Source organism: Balaenoptera physalus (assembly GCF_965194825.1).
Source record: "Balaenoptera physalus genome assembly, chromosome: 15".
In the NCBI taxonomy this organism is placed as follows: Eukaryota; Metazoa; Chordata; class Mammalia; order Artiodactyla; family Balaenopteridae; genus Balaenoptera; species Balaenoptera physalus.
In genome coordinates, this window is record NC_138894.1 from 61,932,149 (window position 1) to 61,949,316 (window position 17,168).

The following is a 17,168-nucleotide window of genomic DNA, read 5'->3' on the forward strand; positions in this document are numbered from 1 at the left end:
AGTCACCCACCCAGCAGTTATGGGATTTGATTTTACTCTGATTGCGCCCCTCCTACTGTCTCATTGTGGCTTCTCCTTTGTCTTTGGATGTGGGGTATCTTTTTTGGTGAGTTCCAGTGTCTTCCTGTCGATGATTGTCCAGCAGCTAGTTGTGATTCTGGTGTTCTTGCAAGAGGGAGTGAGAGCACGTCCTTCTACTCCGCCATCTTGGTTAATCTTTATGACTTCTTAACAACTTAATTATACATCTTTGGAATGTAGTCTGCTTATGACTTGGAGCCTACCTCAATTTTCTCATTAGGCCTGAACAGTTAACCTTTAGAAGTTGTGCCTCTGCTTTCACAGATCTACACTTCTTGGCTTTCAGAGAGGTTCTTTTGAGAAAGTTGTGCCAATTATTTATATTTTTCTAGTCCTTAACATCCCCGTGAGGCCAGGGGAGGGTCAGTGTTACAGTTCGTCTTCGCTGTTGCATTTGAGGAAAACAGTAGGGAGAACACAATCTAGTAGAAAGGGTGTTGGTCTGCTCATCAGACCTGGGTTCCATTTACTTGCTGCGTAACCTTACCTAACCTTTTTGATCCTCAGTTCGTTGTCTGTGAAGTAGAGGTAACAAGGCCTTTCCCCCTTCTTTGTAAAGCTCATTTCTTGTCATTCAGGACTCAACTTAAATGCTATCTCTTCAGAGAGGCCTTACCTCAACACTCAGTGCAAACCCTATTTTAGTTGTATCATGGCATGTCTCACTTGTCTGATATTATTTATCTGCTCGCTGCTTGTTTCCTTAGAACTTTGTCTTGTTCACCACTGTGTGCTCAGTTCATAGCAGGCAGTAAAGAAGTATTTGTTTTCTTGTTCTCCTGGACTCTGAACATTTTCTATACGGTTTTCTACCCACAGCCTGTAAGCATGCTCACATCTTTCCCACCTGAAAAACAAAACCTTTCCTGAAACTGGACTTAACTCCACATGCTCCCCAGTCTCTTCTTCCTGTCTGTACTCCTGTCTCCTTCATTTCTTCACTTCGAATTCGCTCTTTGACCCACTGCAGTCACACCACTGGGAATAGCCATCATTGTTTTATTTATTAACTTTTTATTATGTATTTTTAAATTTTAGAACTTATGTGCCTTCAGGAGCAATTGCAAAATATTGGGGGGGAAAGCAATAAACTAAAAATCACCCTTAATTCTATCAGCCACAGAGAGCCATTGAGATATGTGTGTGTGTGTACATATATATATATATATATAAAGAGAGAGAGAGAGTGCTTTTAAAATTAGGTGTGTGTGAGATGTAAGTTTATTTCATTTAATTTTTTTAAGGGACTTCTTAATAACCAGATCCACTCTTTTTTTTTTTTAATAAATTTATTTATTATTTATTTTTATTTTTGGCTGCGTTGGGTCTTTGTTGCTGTGTGCGGGCTTTCTCTGGTTGCGGCGAGTGGGGGCTACTCCTCGTCACAGTGTGTGGGCTTCTCATTGCAGTGGCTTCTCTTGTTGCGGAGCACGGGCTCTAGGCGCGTGGGCTTCAGTAGTTGTGGCACACGGACTCAGTAGTTGTGGCTCACGAGCTCTAGAGGGCAGGCTCAATAGTTGTGGTGCACGGGCTTAGTTGCTCCGCTGCATGTGGGATCTTCCCGGACCAGGGCTCCAACCCGTGCCCCCTGCATTGGCAGGCGGATTCTTAATCACTGGGCCACCAGGGAAGCCCCCAGATCCACTCTTAAGGCCTTGATCTCTGGCATTACTGTCTCCTATTTCCCCCTTAATGAAACCCTTTTATTGGCATTGATGATGACACCACTCTTTCTTGATTTTATTCTCTTTAGAATTTTTCTCACTTTGTTGCATCCTTTTTCCTGTGTTCATCTCTTAAATGCTGATATCTTTGGTGGGTGGCGGTGGTTGTCCTTAGTCCTTTTGTTTTCTCATTTTTTTTCATTCCCTTTGGGCGACCTCTTCCATTTTTAGGGCATCAGCCCATACCTGCCTATCTGATGATGGCAATATTTTCCTTCCTGGAGGTGCCTGCCTGCTACTAGGCACCTCCACTGGTTGAACTATAGGTACTTCAAACCCATACATCTCAAACTGGATTCATCACTTTGCTGTACACCAGAAACTAACACAACATTGTAAGTCAACTATACTTCCATTTTAAAAATTTAAAAAAAAAGAAAATATCAAACTGGATTCATCTTTCCTCCCAAATCTGTTCCTCGTGCGTTCCCTGTTTTAGTGAATGTTGCTATTTCTGTCAGCTTTCTAGAGATTTTTCATTCATATTTCTTTGACACTTCCCTGTTCCCATCCTCCCTCCTATGTATTGATTGCACAAATGATTAAGTTCTGTTAGAGCTACTTCATCTGGAATGGTTTCCCTCTTCTTCCAACCCCCACTTTATTCTGTAGTTTCCCTGGTAATTTGATCTTGTCTTTTTCCTACTTAAAAATTAGACAATGTGGTGGCTCCCATTTGTTCCAGGATAAGGTGCTTCATGATCTGGAGATGCCTTTGGAGCCTCACTTCTTGTGAGTTCATTCCCATGGTGTCCTCTGTCCTAGCCATATCAAACTCTACTTCAAAGTCCTCCATAGCAGGGCTTCTGAAACCGTAATGCGCATAAGAATTCCCTGGGGATCCTCTGAAAATGTGGATTCTGACTTTGTAAGTATAGGTAGGGGACTGAGATTCCGCATTTTTAACAAGCCCCCAGATGATAAAGGTGCTACTGGTCTGTGAACCAGCAAGGCTTTGATGGACCATGTTGCACATCTCTTTACCTTTGATTGTGATGTTCACTTTTGGGATGTGTCTCCTCTTCTCTGTTTAATCTCTGTTGCTGGCTTCTCCCTTTGACCACTCCCTTCTTGTGCTTTCTCTCAGATCTGGAATCACTAAAGCACCCATTAACACTATTGCATGTGTACCCACCAGCACTCCAGACCTGGCTGAAGGTTCCTTGAAGGCAGGGACTTTGTCTTACTCTTTTTGCCTCCCCTGATGTCTGACTTTGTGGCACATAGTAGATGTCAAATGTTTGTTGAGTAAATCAATGAAAATCTTAGACATTGAGGAAGGAATGTTTGTGGGATGCAAAGGAGTTTGAAGGGGTACTTAACCCATTCATGTAGTGCAGTGGATCTCCACAAATTCACCCTGATCTTGATTTCCAGGAATGTCTGAGAAGGACAGATGAGTATTATTGAGTGAAATTATTAGAATTTATTAATCCTTAGGTGCTTCAGAGGAAAGGTAAGCTTTGAGCTAAATCAGTTTGGAAGTGGATCTGGATTGATGATTATCTTAAAGGTGAAGAGCACATATTGCCCTATGACAGAATGATGTGACTTCTAAAATTGAAAGAAGAGAAAACTTTTCCTTGTTTACCTCTCATTAAAAAAACTTTCTCAGCACATCTTAAAAGTCTGTCTGGGTCCTTCGGAGTTGCGATTCAGCCTCTGCTCCCTGTGGGTTTGAGTTTATCAATTACAGAGGACTATGATAGGCACGTGTACAACATATTATATATGTGCTATCCATAGAGAGGAACATAATACTGCGGCATTTCAGAGAGAAGAAGGAAAGAAACATTTGTTTTGTGGTAGGGGATCGCTCAAGTTTAAGAGGCCATGTGGTAATGAGTAGTCAGAATGTTCCAGGGGAAGAAAGAGGAGGAAGAAACTTGGAGGCCATACTTCTATCCTGTGTGTCTACGTGGGGTGGGATGTAGTGGAAGTTGATACTGCAAAAGCCAATCAGTTTTTTTTTTAAATAAATTAATTTATTTATTTTTGGCTAGGTTGGGTCTTCGTTGCTGCGTGCGGGCTTTCTCTAGTTGCGGCGAGCGGTGGCTACTCTTGGTTGCGGGTGCGCGGGCTTCTCATTGTGGTGGCTTCTCTTGGTTGCGGAGCACAGTCTCTAGGCACGCGGGCTTCAGGAGTTGTGGCACACAGGCTTAGTTGCTCCGCGGCATGTGGGATCTTCCCGGACCAGGGCTCCCCCCCGCCCGTGTCCCCTACATTGGTAGGCGGATTCTTAACCACTACGCCACCAGGGAAGTCCCCAGTCAATTTCTTAAAGCTACCAGGGTTGATTAGAAAGTTGGTCGGAAGCCATTGGAGGCTTTTGAGAGGTACAGGTCCTGACAAAGTTTACAAAGACCCTAGGAGAAATAGGGGCTGGGGATAGATAGACCAGTGAGGAGCAACATTGATACATACTGCAGATGAGGGTTAATAGGGCCACAACTAGGTGGTGCAGAACTGAAGAAGAGACACTTCCTTTTCTGAGAGAAAGAGAACAGGAGCTTGGCGAGAATGTTAGAATTAGGAAGAATTGATTTGGAGATTAGGATAAATAATAGTACCTTTGGGGTAGATCTTTACCGTTGTCAAACTGTGTATGAATTTATCACACACACGTTTCATCTTCTGTGGGTTGATATTACAAATTAGGGAAACTGAGGTTTAGAAGGGTGAAGTAATTTATCCAGGATCTCCAGTTGGGATTCAACTGCAGATGCTGTGATTCTAAGTTCCCAAGTGCTTTGAATATGTTGTGTTTTAGGTGCTGAAAGGATTACTTATGGACATAAAAACATTTTTTTAAAAAGGCAATACATAATACAGTATAAATTGAGAAATTAGAGACTATCACAAGTAAGTAAGTACATCATAAGATCTCAGAATGTAAACTCTGGAGGGCATCTCTAGAATAATCTAGTCTATGCCACTCTTGATTTATATTGATAGATTCTACAGAGTATCTTGCTCCACATTACATCAAAGGTCCCAGCCTGGTTAACTGACTCTTATTACTTCCTGTCATAGCTGAGACAAAGGAAACATCCCTTTGGACTGGAAGAGCCTGAGATGGAGGGGACATCTGGATAGGTGGAAAGGAATGGCATTGGTGTTTCAAGCCAGAAGACTGTTACCAAGTGTAGAAGGGTTGCTAGTGACTTTTTTATTCTGAAGTTCTGTGACTTACTGTAAAGCATAAAGCAGTGTTTAGGGGACAGCTTAGCTGGGCAAGAGTTTTCGGAGAATTGAGGTCTTGCAAAATTCAGGGAGAATTTTTCAGGGAGAAAATAGTTCAGGGAGAAAGTTCATTGTGACAGCTTTACAAAGATTTTTTAAAAGATCAAACAGCAGATATTTATTGAGTACCTTCTATAATAAGAGCTATTTATTGAGCACTCTTTTTGTTAGGAATCTTGTATTTATTTTTTATGTGATCTTTACAAGGTAGGTATTTTTTCTCACGTGAGGGAACTAATGCTTAAACCAAATACCTTTCCCAGAGTCACGTACCTGTTAGATAGCATAGCTTGGATTTCAGTAGGCCTTTTAAAATAAGTCTTGTACTTTCTGCTAAGACATTTTAAAAAGAAGAAATAATGTAGTTGATATTTATTATGCTTACTTCGCTGGGTCCTTTATGTATACTTTTCTCAGTGTTGCCCAGACCTTGGGCATTTGTGTACTGCCTTCATATTTTTTGCCAAATCTAGTACTACCTAAACTATTATTTAAGTTTAGCATTTTTCTTTTCATTGGGTTTAGGTTTAAACTGACATTTTATAACTTAATTTTGTTTTAAGCAAGAATGCTAGGAAGATAAAGAGCTAGATGCAGTAGTTACTTTAAACTATTGAAGTAAATAAAACTACAGAAATAGGAAGTCTTTGTCTACATGCTATCTAAAATCATTTTCCTGGCAGAAGTGCAATATTTTGGGAGATTATCTGCATTATCTCAGTCTTTGTGATATTCCTGTGAGGTAAGTACTATTATCTCTGAGATTTTACAGACTTAGAGAGAGTTGTGGTAACTTGGCCAAAGTTACATATCTTAGAAATGGCAGAGCCTGAAATCAGGACAGACTGGTTTTTTTTGGTTTTTTTTTTCCCTTCCAATGAGAATGTCTTGAATGACCTAACTTTTGCATAATGGCTAACCGTTTATCCTTTTTTTTTTTTTTTTTATATAATTAGAGACTTTTGGCTTATAATTAGTGATAGTTCCCAGGAAACATGGCAACAGATATAAAAAGAATATGTTAGACATTTCTTATTGGAATCTAGGTTTCTATTGAGTCTGGTGTTAGCAAATTTGGAATACTAGACTTTTCAGTACAAGCTCTTCTGTTCTTAAGCTTCTTTCTTTTCTCCTTATAATATAGACTTTACAGTTAGGGGCCATGTTGGAAATTCTTAATTTTTTTAAACACATAAAATATTCATGTTAAATTTGACTCTAAACAAGAATTTTAAGGACCAAAATTAAGAGTAATTGCCAAAATTTCCCCTCCTTATCCCAATAACCATTTTACATTTTTACATTCAAGCCCACACTCTGAAAGCTGGTGTGTTTCCACTATGCCATGGAGCCTTCTGTTTTTGTCTCTAAGATTGTGCTTATCAAGTGTTATGAAAACGATACGTAATACGTTAAGATATATACAGAGGATTAATTAAGACTCTCTAGGGCTCTTTTACATGCATTTTTCTCTATTACGTGGAAGTGAGAATTAACAAATTGTACTGGCAAGACTTGTTGCCTGGAATTTGCAGTTAAATCAGGTGGGAGCCTTGGTGATTCTCATCTCTGCGCCCACCCTCCTCTAAGCTTCAGTCTCTCACTTGGACTGCTGCAACAGCTTCCTAAGTGGTATCTCTATTAAATTCTTGCTGCTGTCTAATTTATGGTCTACCCTGCAGCTAGACTGATCTTTTCTAAACAGAAATAGATCATACCACAACCCCTGCTTACAAAACCTTCAGTAGGGTTCTATACAGTTTTGTACTTGGAATGAAATCTGTATCTAGAATAAAATCCAGACTCCTTACCTTCACAGTCCTCCATGATCTAGCCCAGCCTTCCTCTCCAATCTCATCCCATCTGTTGCTCACGCACTTGGTCTGCTGACTGTTCTACTTGGCCTAGAATACTCATCCTCTGCTATCTGTATGGCTGCTGCTTTTTATCCTTAGTTAGAAATTTTGAGTGTCATCATCTTTGTATGTTTAATCCAAAGTATAACCCTACTGTTATTTCATTGGAGTCATAGAACTTAACACAACTGGTGGGTTTTGTTTTGTTTTGTTTTTTAAGTTTAACTAATTGATTATCAGGTTTACTTACTAGATAAGTAGAAAGGCTGATCCTAGCACAGTGCTTTATACATAGAAGGTGCTTAATAAATCTTTGAATCAATAAATGAAAGAATTTAGGTGTTGTGATACAAGTAAAAAAAAAACAGTTATAGGATCCTAAAGAGGTAGTGACATGAAGACGGTTTTGGGGGAGATTAATCTGGCAGTTGTATGAAGAAAAGCTGAAGCCTGAGAAACTAATATGAGTTTTGTTGCAAAAATCCATGTGTTCTGGATTGAACAAGGGACTCAGAAATAAAGAGGTATCTGAGGGCTCAACAGATGCACTGTGAAGGATGAGAGGGATTGAGCAATTATAAGATTTTGAGCGTGAGGGAACAATGTAAAGATGGTGTAGTCAGTAGCAGTGAAGAAATTTGAAAGGAATACCAGCCGCTTTTAGGAGGAGTCATTGTTTTTTGAATTTTCAGCATGTTAAAACTTAATTGGGATCAGTATATACATAAAATGTATAAAAGAATTATATACTGCAACGAAGTTGGGTTTATTCCAGGTGTGCAAGCCTGGTTCAACATTTGAATAGTCAATTGATGTTATCAGCCATATCAACAGACTAAAGAAAACCTAAGTAGAATAGCTAAAATAAGGGATTGGTGAGAACATAAGAGAAATTTGGATACCTATTGCCTACAGAATAATTCAGCAAAATATGCTGCTGTGAGAGCAGCATTGTGAAAATCAGTCTTGTATTTTATAAGCATGTCATAAAATCCAAATCCCGTAGTTATCAGCCATTGTAGACTTTCCCTTATCTCGTCTCACATTCCCTGCCTAGGTTTAATTTTTACCACTTTCCAGTGTGAACTGCCTGTTGCAGCCAGATTAGTTTCCTTGATGCCCTTCCGCCATGTTGAGCTCATTTCAGAATGAAATTACCCAAGTACAAGTACAGGTCCTGTCAGTTAACTAGCTTTTACTGTGACTTTGGGCAAGTTACTTCACTTTTCTCATCTGTAAAGTCAAGATTATAGTCGTAATTTTCTATTACCTTGCATGTCTTAAATGCATAATAAACATTAGCTACTGACTATACCTGTTCTATCGCTGTATCTTTAAACTCTGATAGCTCTAAAGTGATGCCAAATTGTCTCATAATAGCAGTGAAAAAGGAAGAAGAGAGTAGGGAAGGGAGAGTTTTAAAAATGTATGTGATTAGTTTGGTGTATATTCAGAGTTTAAAAGGAATGAATAACAGTTCAATAAAAAGTTTGCTTGAAAGAAATAAACACAGACTATCCAAAACATACAAAGAACTCTTAAAACTCAACAATGAGAAAACTTAATGACCTAGTTGAAAAATGAGCAGATCTGAACAGTTCACCAAAGAAATACTGAAGGCAAATAAGCATATGAAAAGATGCTCATATCATATGTCATTAGGGAATTGCAAATTAAAACAACAATTAGATACCACTACATACATGTTAGAATGGCTAAAACACCTATGGCATCTGTGGTGAGGATGTGGAGCAATAGGAACTCTCATTTATTGCTAGTGGGAATGCAAAATGGTACAGTCATTTTGAAAGATAGTTTGACAGTTTCTTACAAAGATAAATAAACATAAGCTTACCATATGATCCAGCAGTCACACTCCTAGATATTTACCCAAATGAGTTGAAGATTTCTGTCCACACAAAAACCTGCACACAAGTGTTTACAGTAGCTTTATTCATAATTGCCCAAAATTGGAAGCAACTAGTATGTCCTTCAGTAGGTGAACTGATAAGCAAATTGTGGTACATCCCTACAATGGAATGTTATTCACTAAAAAGAAATGAACTATCAAGCCATGGAAAGACACACAGGAACCTTAAATGTGTATTGCTAGGTGAAAGAAGCCAATCTGAAAAAGATTACATCCTGTATGATCCAACTATATGACATTCTGGAAAAGGCAAAACAAGACAAGTAAAAAGTGGTTGCTAGGGGTTCAGGAGGAGGGGGAAGGGGATGAGTAGGTGGAACACAGGGCATTTTGAGGGCAGTGAAATATTGTGTGGTTCTGTAATGCATGTCATGTATTTGTCAAAACCCATAGATATGTACACACAGAGAGTGAACCTTTTTGTATACTATAGACCTTAGCTAATAAAAATGTGTCAATATTGGTCATCATTTGTAACGAATGTACCACACTAATATAGAATGTTAATAGAGGAAATTAGGTGGAGGGGGAAGAGGGTATAATACATGGGAACTCCGTACTTTCTGGACAGTTTTTCTGTAAACTTAAAAACGCCTTGAAAAAGTAAGGCATTGATTTTTAAAAGTGACAGGCTTAATAGGGGAGCCTATTAATTAGGGAACCCATGGAAGCCTGTTTATAATAATATAATAATCTAGTTCTTGTATCTTTTTGAAATATGGACGCTAAACTATAAAATCATTATTTTTTTCACTAAAGAGTCAAAAAACACTAGCACCAATTATAAAAAACAACAAAACCTGAGAAAAATAACTTTATAAATGCCAGATTTTGCCAGAGAAAATTCATGGGTAACCTGGAAGTTGGTTGTGAGTGCTGGAGTCTCAGGAGGGAACCTGAGAAATTTAACTCAAAAATATAAAGGAACCATTTATGACACTTGGGTGAAATGATAAAATAATTTTCCCTTATGTGTTTACATCACTTGGTCATCAGGTTTTGGAGGCAGTGCATTCCAGCTAGTGCAGGCCTGATGGTTAGGTTCCTGCCTTGTATGGACCCACCTTAACCCCTGCACTTGTTCTTTCCTTTCCTTTCTATCACAACATACCTATCATTCTAGGCTATGAACATACCCTTTTTCCTTCAGGGTGTGTTCAAGTGAATTTAAAAATAAATTCTGGGTCAAATAAGAAATGTAGAAAGCGCTGACATGTGAGGAAGCACTGGAGAATCCTTTTGAAGAGTGAAGAATCCTTTGGTTTAAATATGTAACCCTTCCCCTCCCCAGTTTATTTTATAGTAGATTCATATTTTGACTTAACTAATTAAAGCCAAACACACGTGAAGGAGACTTGGCAGCATTAAAGATTTATTTTGTGAGAAAAATTAGCTTTAGAATGTTCAGCATGCAGTGCTGGTTAATTAACATCTCTGTTTTCTGCCTGAATTTTATTTGTGTTTGTTTGATCATACATTTTATTTTATTTTTTAATATTTATTTATTTACGCTGCACAGGGTCTTGGTTGCGGCCTGTGGACTCTTAGTTGCGGCATGCGTGCGGGATCTAGTTCCCTGACCAGGGATCGAACTCGGGCCCCCTGCATTGGGAGTGCAGAGTTTTACCCACTGGACTACCAGGGAAGTCCCTGATCTTACATTTTAAAACTGCATTTTAAGCAGAGGTTTTATTTTTATGCCCCTTCACAGTTTATCAGATTTGGGTTGTGTAAAAAACATTGACAAATACACTTCACTACAATTTTGAAATCTCTTATGTTATTTAGCTTTCATTGTTGAACGATGATATTGCACACTCACCTGAACCTGACACATTGTTCTGGGTGATTTAAAATAATATTTTGTGTTTGCCTGACTAACAAGGGCATAGGTTAGTAACAGCCAGATAAACAGCCAGAGAAAACTTTTGAAAATAAGGGATAAATATATGTAGGCATGTATCTTCTGTGGTTTATAGGTAAAAATCTAGCATTTAATTAATTCAGTTCATTTAACTAACTTTAATCAATTAGCCATCTACAAGTGCTGATCATTAGGCTTCTTAACTAAACAGGATAAGACATTGTCTTGTTTAGTTAGTATTTTGATTTTTTCCATTGTTTTCCAGTCTACTGATTTACATAGGTGGAATCATTGATGGCCAGAGTGGTTGTGATTTGTCCCAGGTCACAGTGGTAGAATTTCTAGTCGAGTATCGGTTACTGCCTCTGTGTTTTACATAACCTTGTTGTGAAACTACTGGTGTAGCTTTCTTTAATGTAACATCACGTACTTAATCATTCAGTTTTGTGACTGGTTTTCCAGGTTAATAACATAGGATAGGAAGTCAACAATTTTATTTTTAAACTCACTAGTATGTAAATATTTATTTTGGTAATTGTGGTAAAAAATGTGCACATGCTAGAAAAATGTGGTTGTCATCCTAAAGGCATTCTCAAATTAATAAGTGAGTGTTTTTACATTATACTTAGTTACTATATACTTAGTGTGTATTATTTAGTTATACTTACTGGCTACTTCTGAAAAGTCTTAAGATATTTGGGGATAAAGATGTAAATCTCTGTGAATTAGATAATTTTGTGTGAGATTTGAATGCACAGAAAGAGTTTAAATTCAATTCAAAGATTTATGACAGGGTTTCCTTCACACATAAGGATTATTTCTAAGTTTGATGTTTGTAAATCAGGTAGAGCCTTATTTCTACAGCGTAGAGTACCTCTGATTTCATGTTTTGGAGCATTTGGTCTGCATGCTAGACCTGTTTTATTAAAATGTTGAATGGTTTAAAGGTTGTTTGCTTTTTGTAAACACACATGTACTAGTCTGACCTTAATTTATAAGCATTTTTTTTCTTTTGACTTTCCCCAAATTAATGATGTTTAACAGCAGAAATCTAGTTTTATATTTGTTGGTTGCAGTTGTTAAAATGATTAGAAAAGTATACAATTAGCATTTTGACACATGAATTGGGAGTTGAAACATCACTATAAAATGTTTCAGATTTATTTAGAAAGATGGGAAATTCTTTTGTCGTTAATGATCCTTTAAAAAACAGCATAATTTTAACTTGGAAATTGGTCTTCTTAATAATTCATAAGAAGCAACACCTAGAAAGCATTTGAAGAATACTTTAGAATTCTTCAGAATTTTACGTATATTTTAGATCTCTTGTCTCATTTGTAGAGGTGAGAAGAGCTTTGTAGCATAATCTTCATTTTCCTTCATTGACTTGGTTTTGGTTAAGGGAGATTTAAAACACTTAAAACATACCATACTATTGTCTTAGTTTGAGTTGATTCCATGTGAAAAGTTATCGAGACATTGTCAGTTATTCAAGAGGTTAATTTGCATGCAATTTATGCGCATGTGACTTTATTTAAAGCAAAGGTCAAAACTTTCTTCCCTACCAATTTATACTTCTCTGCGCATTTTTGCTATTGTGCTATGAATTTAGGTATTTAGTAACTAATAAGAAAGCTTTGTATAAATTTTACTCACAAAGATGACCTATGTGGTTAGTAGTTTACATAGTTTATTTCTAATTGTCTTTCATTTTGTAGAGAGCTACTGAGCCAAGCCAGGCTATATGCCATTGCTGCTGAAAAAAAGAATTATCTTCAAGAGGAGCCCAGTTCTTCTCATAGAAGGAATGCCGGTCAGTTTGATTGGGCTCTAATGAGGCTAGATAATTCTGTACGAAGAACTGGCCGCATCCCTAAGACTCTTCTACAAAAAGTCTTTGATAACATCTGCCACTCAGGTATTTCAAGATTTTCTGTTCAAAAAGTTGAACTTCTTAAGTACTGGTTTGGTGGTAAGCTCATTATAGAGCACATTACTTGATACTTTAAATTTTGTTATTTCTATTCATGATTTTATGTTATGATCTTTCTGTTTTTCCAACTCATCAGAGCAAAGTTTTGAGTAAAACATTTTGTTTTGCATGTTTATTTCAAAATCAGCAAATAAAAACTGTCTTTTCCCACAGTTTATGAAGGAATCACTTTCAGTGGTAAATTTTCATGGAAGATATTAGTTTTTCTTATCTTCTATTGTATAGTGTCTGCTTTCCCTAAGATAGTCACATATGACAAATTCCCAGAAGGACTGATAATCACTATTTCCCTTTCATTTTCACTTAGCTATTAAAATTTATTTGAGTCACTTATGCAACTTTGATAATCTGATAGAAACTTGCCCTCAACACTCCCCCCCCCCAAAAAAACCTAACCACACATGCTCACACAAAAGCCCACGTGCAAGCCACACACATATTTTGTATATAGTTTGAGAGCATTCACCAGCTTCCCAAAGCCCATCCATGATTTCAGTCACATTAAGAAGCTGTAGAATCTAATGATGAGGGATACTAAAGAAGTATCAGTAATAACTTGCATTTAAAGACAGTTTTTATCATTTTCTCTCTTTGATTTATTGAGTTGTACGGCTATCATCACAGTCAATTTTAGAACATTTTTATCACCCCCAAAATAAACCTCCGTACTCCTAAACATCAGTCCCCAAACCCCCATCCCTTCCAGCCCTAGGCAACCACTAGTGTCTTCCTTGTAGATTTGCTTATCCTGGATACTTTATATAAATGGAATCATGCAATAAGTGGTTTATTTTTGTTTTTGTTTTAAAGTCAGCTTTCAGAGACATGTGGATAAAGGGAGAAGGAAGTTAATATTTTGTAGAGGATTATAAACCTAAGTTGGATATTCTTGGGTTTTAATTGTACTGCTTTGTACTATTTTCATAAGATACTGAGAAGTTTAGCCTTTCAGTAAGCACTAGGTTCTTTGTATTTGTAGTCTTGCAGATTGTATAGATTTATAACCTTAGCTTACCTAAGAAAACATCAGTTTTAAAAACTTGTAGTAACATTGTAAATGATACTTGTTGATTGGGATAGGATTTTTCTGATTTATGAGTACTCTTTTAATATTATCTTTAGTGAGGCAGGAGATTTTAAAATATTTACAGATTTCAACTTAAGTTTTGATATTTATCTGCATGGTACTGATACTATGTTAAATATTATCTGTTAACCTGTTTTCATAGGTAGCCCAGGTGGTAATCAAGCCTTGCTTCTGTTGCGCAGCTGTGGTTCTCTCTTGCCTGAACTAAAGCTCTCAGAGAGAACAGAATTTGCTCATAGGATATGGGACAAACTTCAGAAATTGGGTATGATTGTATGAATATATGGTGTGTATAAAGGGTGTAGATACTTTTTCTTTTAGTAAAAAAGAATTTCTTTGCATAAATGCTGTAATTCAGTTTTATGGAAGGGTTTTACTTGATTCATATTTTTTTGTGATATGACTTATTTGGTGAGTTATAGTGACATCTAGGGGCATTAAGAATAAAATAATTTTTCATAACAAGTATTACTTTTAGGGTAAGTTAAAAAGAACAAAATAGAAAGACACTTAGTCTGTCAAAGTTATAAATGCACATACCATTTGACCAAGCATTTCTATTTGTTAGAATTTATTAACATATCAAGCATTTCAGTGTTTTAATATGTTTATACTTAAAAAAATTCCTTTTGAAGTATAGTTGATTTACAATATTATATTAACTTGAGGTGTACAACATAGTCTATTTGTTAGAATTTAGATAGATATACTCACATGTTCAAAAGGATATTCTTCATTGTAGCTTGTTTGCAAAAGTAAGAAATTGGAACCAACTCTGATGTCCCTCACTAGGGGTTTGGTTAAATAAATTATGGAGTGTCTGTAAAATGGAATACGGTGCAACCATTAAAAGAATGGAGTTCTTCATATACTAATGTGTGGTTTTCTCCAAAATATAATTAAAAATTAAGATGCAGAACAGAGTGTATAGTTTGATACCATTCTGAAGAAAAATGTTTATATGCATATGTGTATGTGCATATAATATTAAAATATTTCTGGAGGGATGATAAACACTAGATACAATTTTTACTCTATACTTTTAAAAAAATTATGGTTGATTACCCTATACTCTTATACTTTTTCATTTTGGGGCTATGAATAGTACCTATTCAAAAAATAAAATAGTTTAAAAGGTCATTTGATAAAATTCAGTGTTCATTCCTGATTTAAGAAAATCTTAACAAAGCAAACTAGAAATGTCTATATGTTAGTAAGTCACATAATTTAAAAACACATGTTGAACTGGGAGAAATATTTGTGTGAATGGTTATATTCTAAAATAGAAAAGAGCCCTTACATAGTAGTCATAACATTAAACACCTCAATAGAAAGATAGACACGCATTACTTTCTATTATAATTGTTCACAGACATGTCTTTTCTCTGTACTGTATATCCTCTGTGAGAGTAGAATTCATAACATCTTTGTTTTTCTCTTTGCCAGTAGAATAATGCTTTGAACTTATTACACTTGTTAACTAGTTGTTGAATTAATATTGTTAGAAACCTGGTAGATTGCCACCGTGACTCTTGTTCACAGACTTTTAAAGCTGTAAGAGATTTTTTGGCTTAGGTAATATGTCCAAAGTTACAGAATGAGCTGTGACAGATCCGAGACTGGAACTGAGTTTTCCAGACTAAAGGGGATTCTTTAGTCCCCTTTAGTCTGGAAATGATAGGCTCTCATTTCAGTGTTGCCATATGCTAAATTTTTAAAAATAGAATGACTTCTAGTGTACTTCTTGGCCACATCGTGATAATGTATGTCTCCTTAAGTTTTTTTATTCAGGTTATTTATCTTTTTTGGAGTGTTCTTTTGTTTCTTACTCTTTAAGTCAATCCATTTTTCAAGCTATAATTTAAATCCCTCCTTTCTAGAGTTTTACCTCCAGTCCCAATTAGTGTCTCATCAGTTGCCTGCATTAGAATTGTGAATTTGTCTTTTTTTTTTTTTTTTGGCTGCGTTGGGTCTTCGTTGCTGCATGCGGGCTTTCTCTAGTTGCAGTGAGTGACATCTACTCTTCGTTGTGGTGCATGGGCTTCTCATTGTGGTGGCTTCTCTTGTTGCGGAGCACGGGCTCTAGGCACGTGGGCTTCAGTAGTTGTGGCACATGGTCTCAGCAGTTGTGGCACACGGGCTTAGTTGCTCTGCGGCATGTGGGATCTTCCTGGACCAGGGATTGAATCTGTGTCCCCTGTACTGGCAAGTGGACTCTTAACCACTGCGCCACCAGGGAAGTCCCTGAATTTGTCTTTTTAATAGATATTCTTCTCTTGGAGGCTGATGATCTTATCTTATTCATATTTAGATCTTTGTCATGAACCTTCCAGTGTTTTGCACATGTTGGGTACCAAAGTAGTAATAGTTGAAATTGTAGAAAATGTTCAAGCAAATTTAACTTGACTTTAAAAAAATGTAAATTCTACTTCATTAAATAGTAAATCTATTAATATTAACATGGTTCAAATGCAAAAGGTTCAGTAAAGTTTATAGTGAAAGGCTTTGACCTATGTTCCCCAGACACCCAGTTCCACTCTTGGGGGCAATCAGTCAAATCTAACTTTAAAAAATTCTCTAAGATAATAATCACATTTTGGAAAAATATAGATGTAATTTTTTTAGAAAACTGTTTCTTACAAAGGCTGTTAATCTATTTGGGATTGCAAAAAACCTTGATCACTAGAACTCTGGTTTAGAGACAGAGGTAAGGAGGGATAAAAACTACTCTGAACAAAAAAGTGCAAACATGTTTTTAAGTATTGGTATTAGGGCAGGTCCACATTTAATATATTTATATAATTTTAATGAAGGGAACTATATAATGACATCTTAAAGTTTTCAGATGACACCATATTTTTCTTGAACAGTAAAATGCCAAGCTAATTAATATAACTACACATAAAAAGCCCTGTGAGATGCCAGAAAAGTGGCAGGTAACTTTTACTGTGGGCAAGCACAAGGTAATACATGGAGGAGAGAATAATTATCCAAAATACACCAATGGATGAGCACTAATCTAGCAAGACACCTGGCTTTTATCTAAAATAGTAATATTTTAGGATATTCTTTCAAGTTTGAACAAAATAAGTGTAAGATAAATGTAAGTGGATGACAATTTACAAAATTATTACATGACGAGATTGAACAAGAACATAATATTAAAACATGAAAAGTAATGGACAGCAGAGCCAGAGCCATGAGATAGTATTAGAGGTATAAGGGTATATGGTAAGGTACGTAAGGAAATGCTATTATATAGCTTTTGATTATTAAAGTAAGATATTTTAGGATTATGTCCCTAAACTTTGAGTTTTTAATTAAAATTTTAGACAGTTAAAGACTTTAATTCACTCTATGAAAGATACACTATGTATTTTTTAAAAATCC

At 36.4% G+C, this 17,168-nt stretch overlaps 1 protein-coding gene across 1 annotated transcript in view; it reads left to right on the forward strand.

The window, feature by feature from the left end:
- LRPPRC (leucine rich pentatricopeptide repeat containing) overlaps positions 1 to 17,168 on the forward strand; it is a 108,328-nt gene that overhangs the window by 7,087 nt on the left and 84,073 nt on the right. Inside the window, exons 2-3 of the mRNA XM_082427656.1 lie at positions 12,417 to 12,616; positions 13,921 to 14,043. Coding sequence (XP_082283782.1) covers positions 12,417 to 12,616; positions 13,921 to 14,043 — 323 coding nt within the window. The remainder of the gene's footprint in view (positions 1 to 12,416; positions 12,617 to 13,920; positions 14,044 to 17,168) is intronic.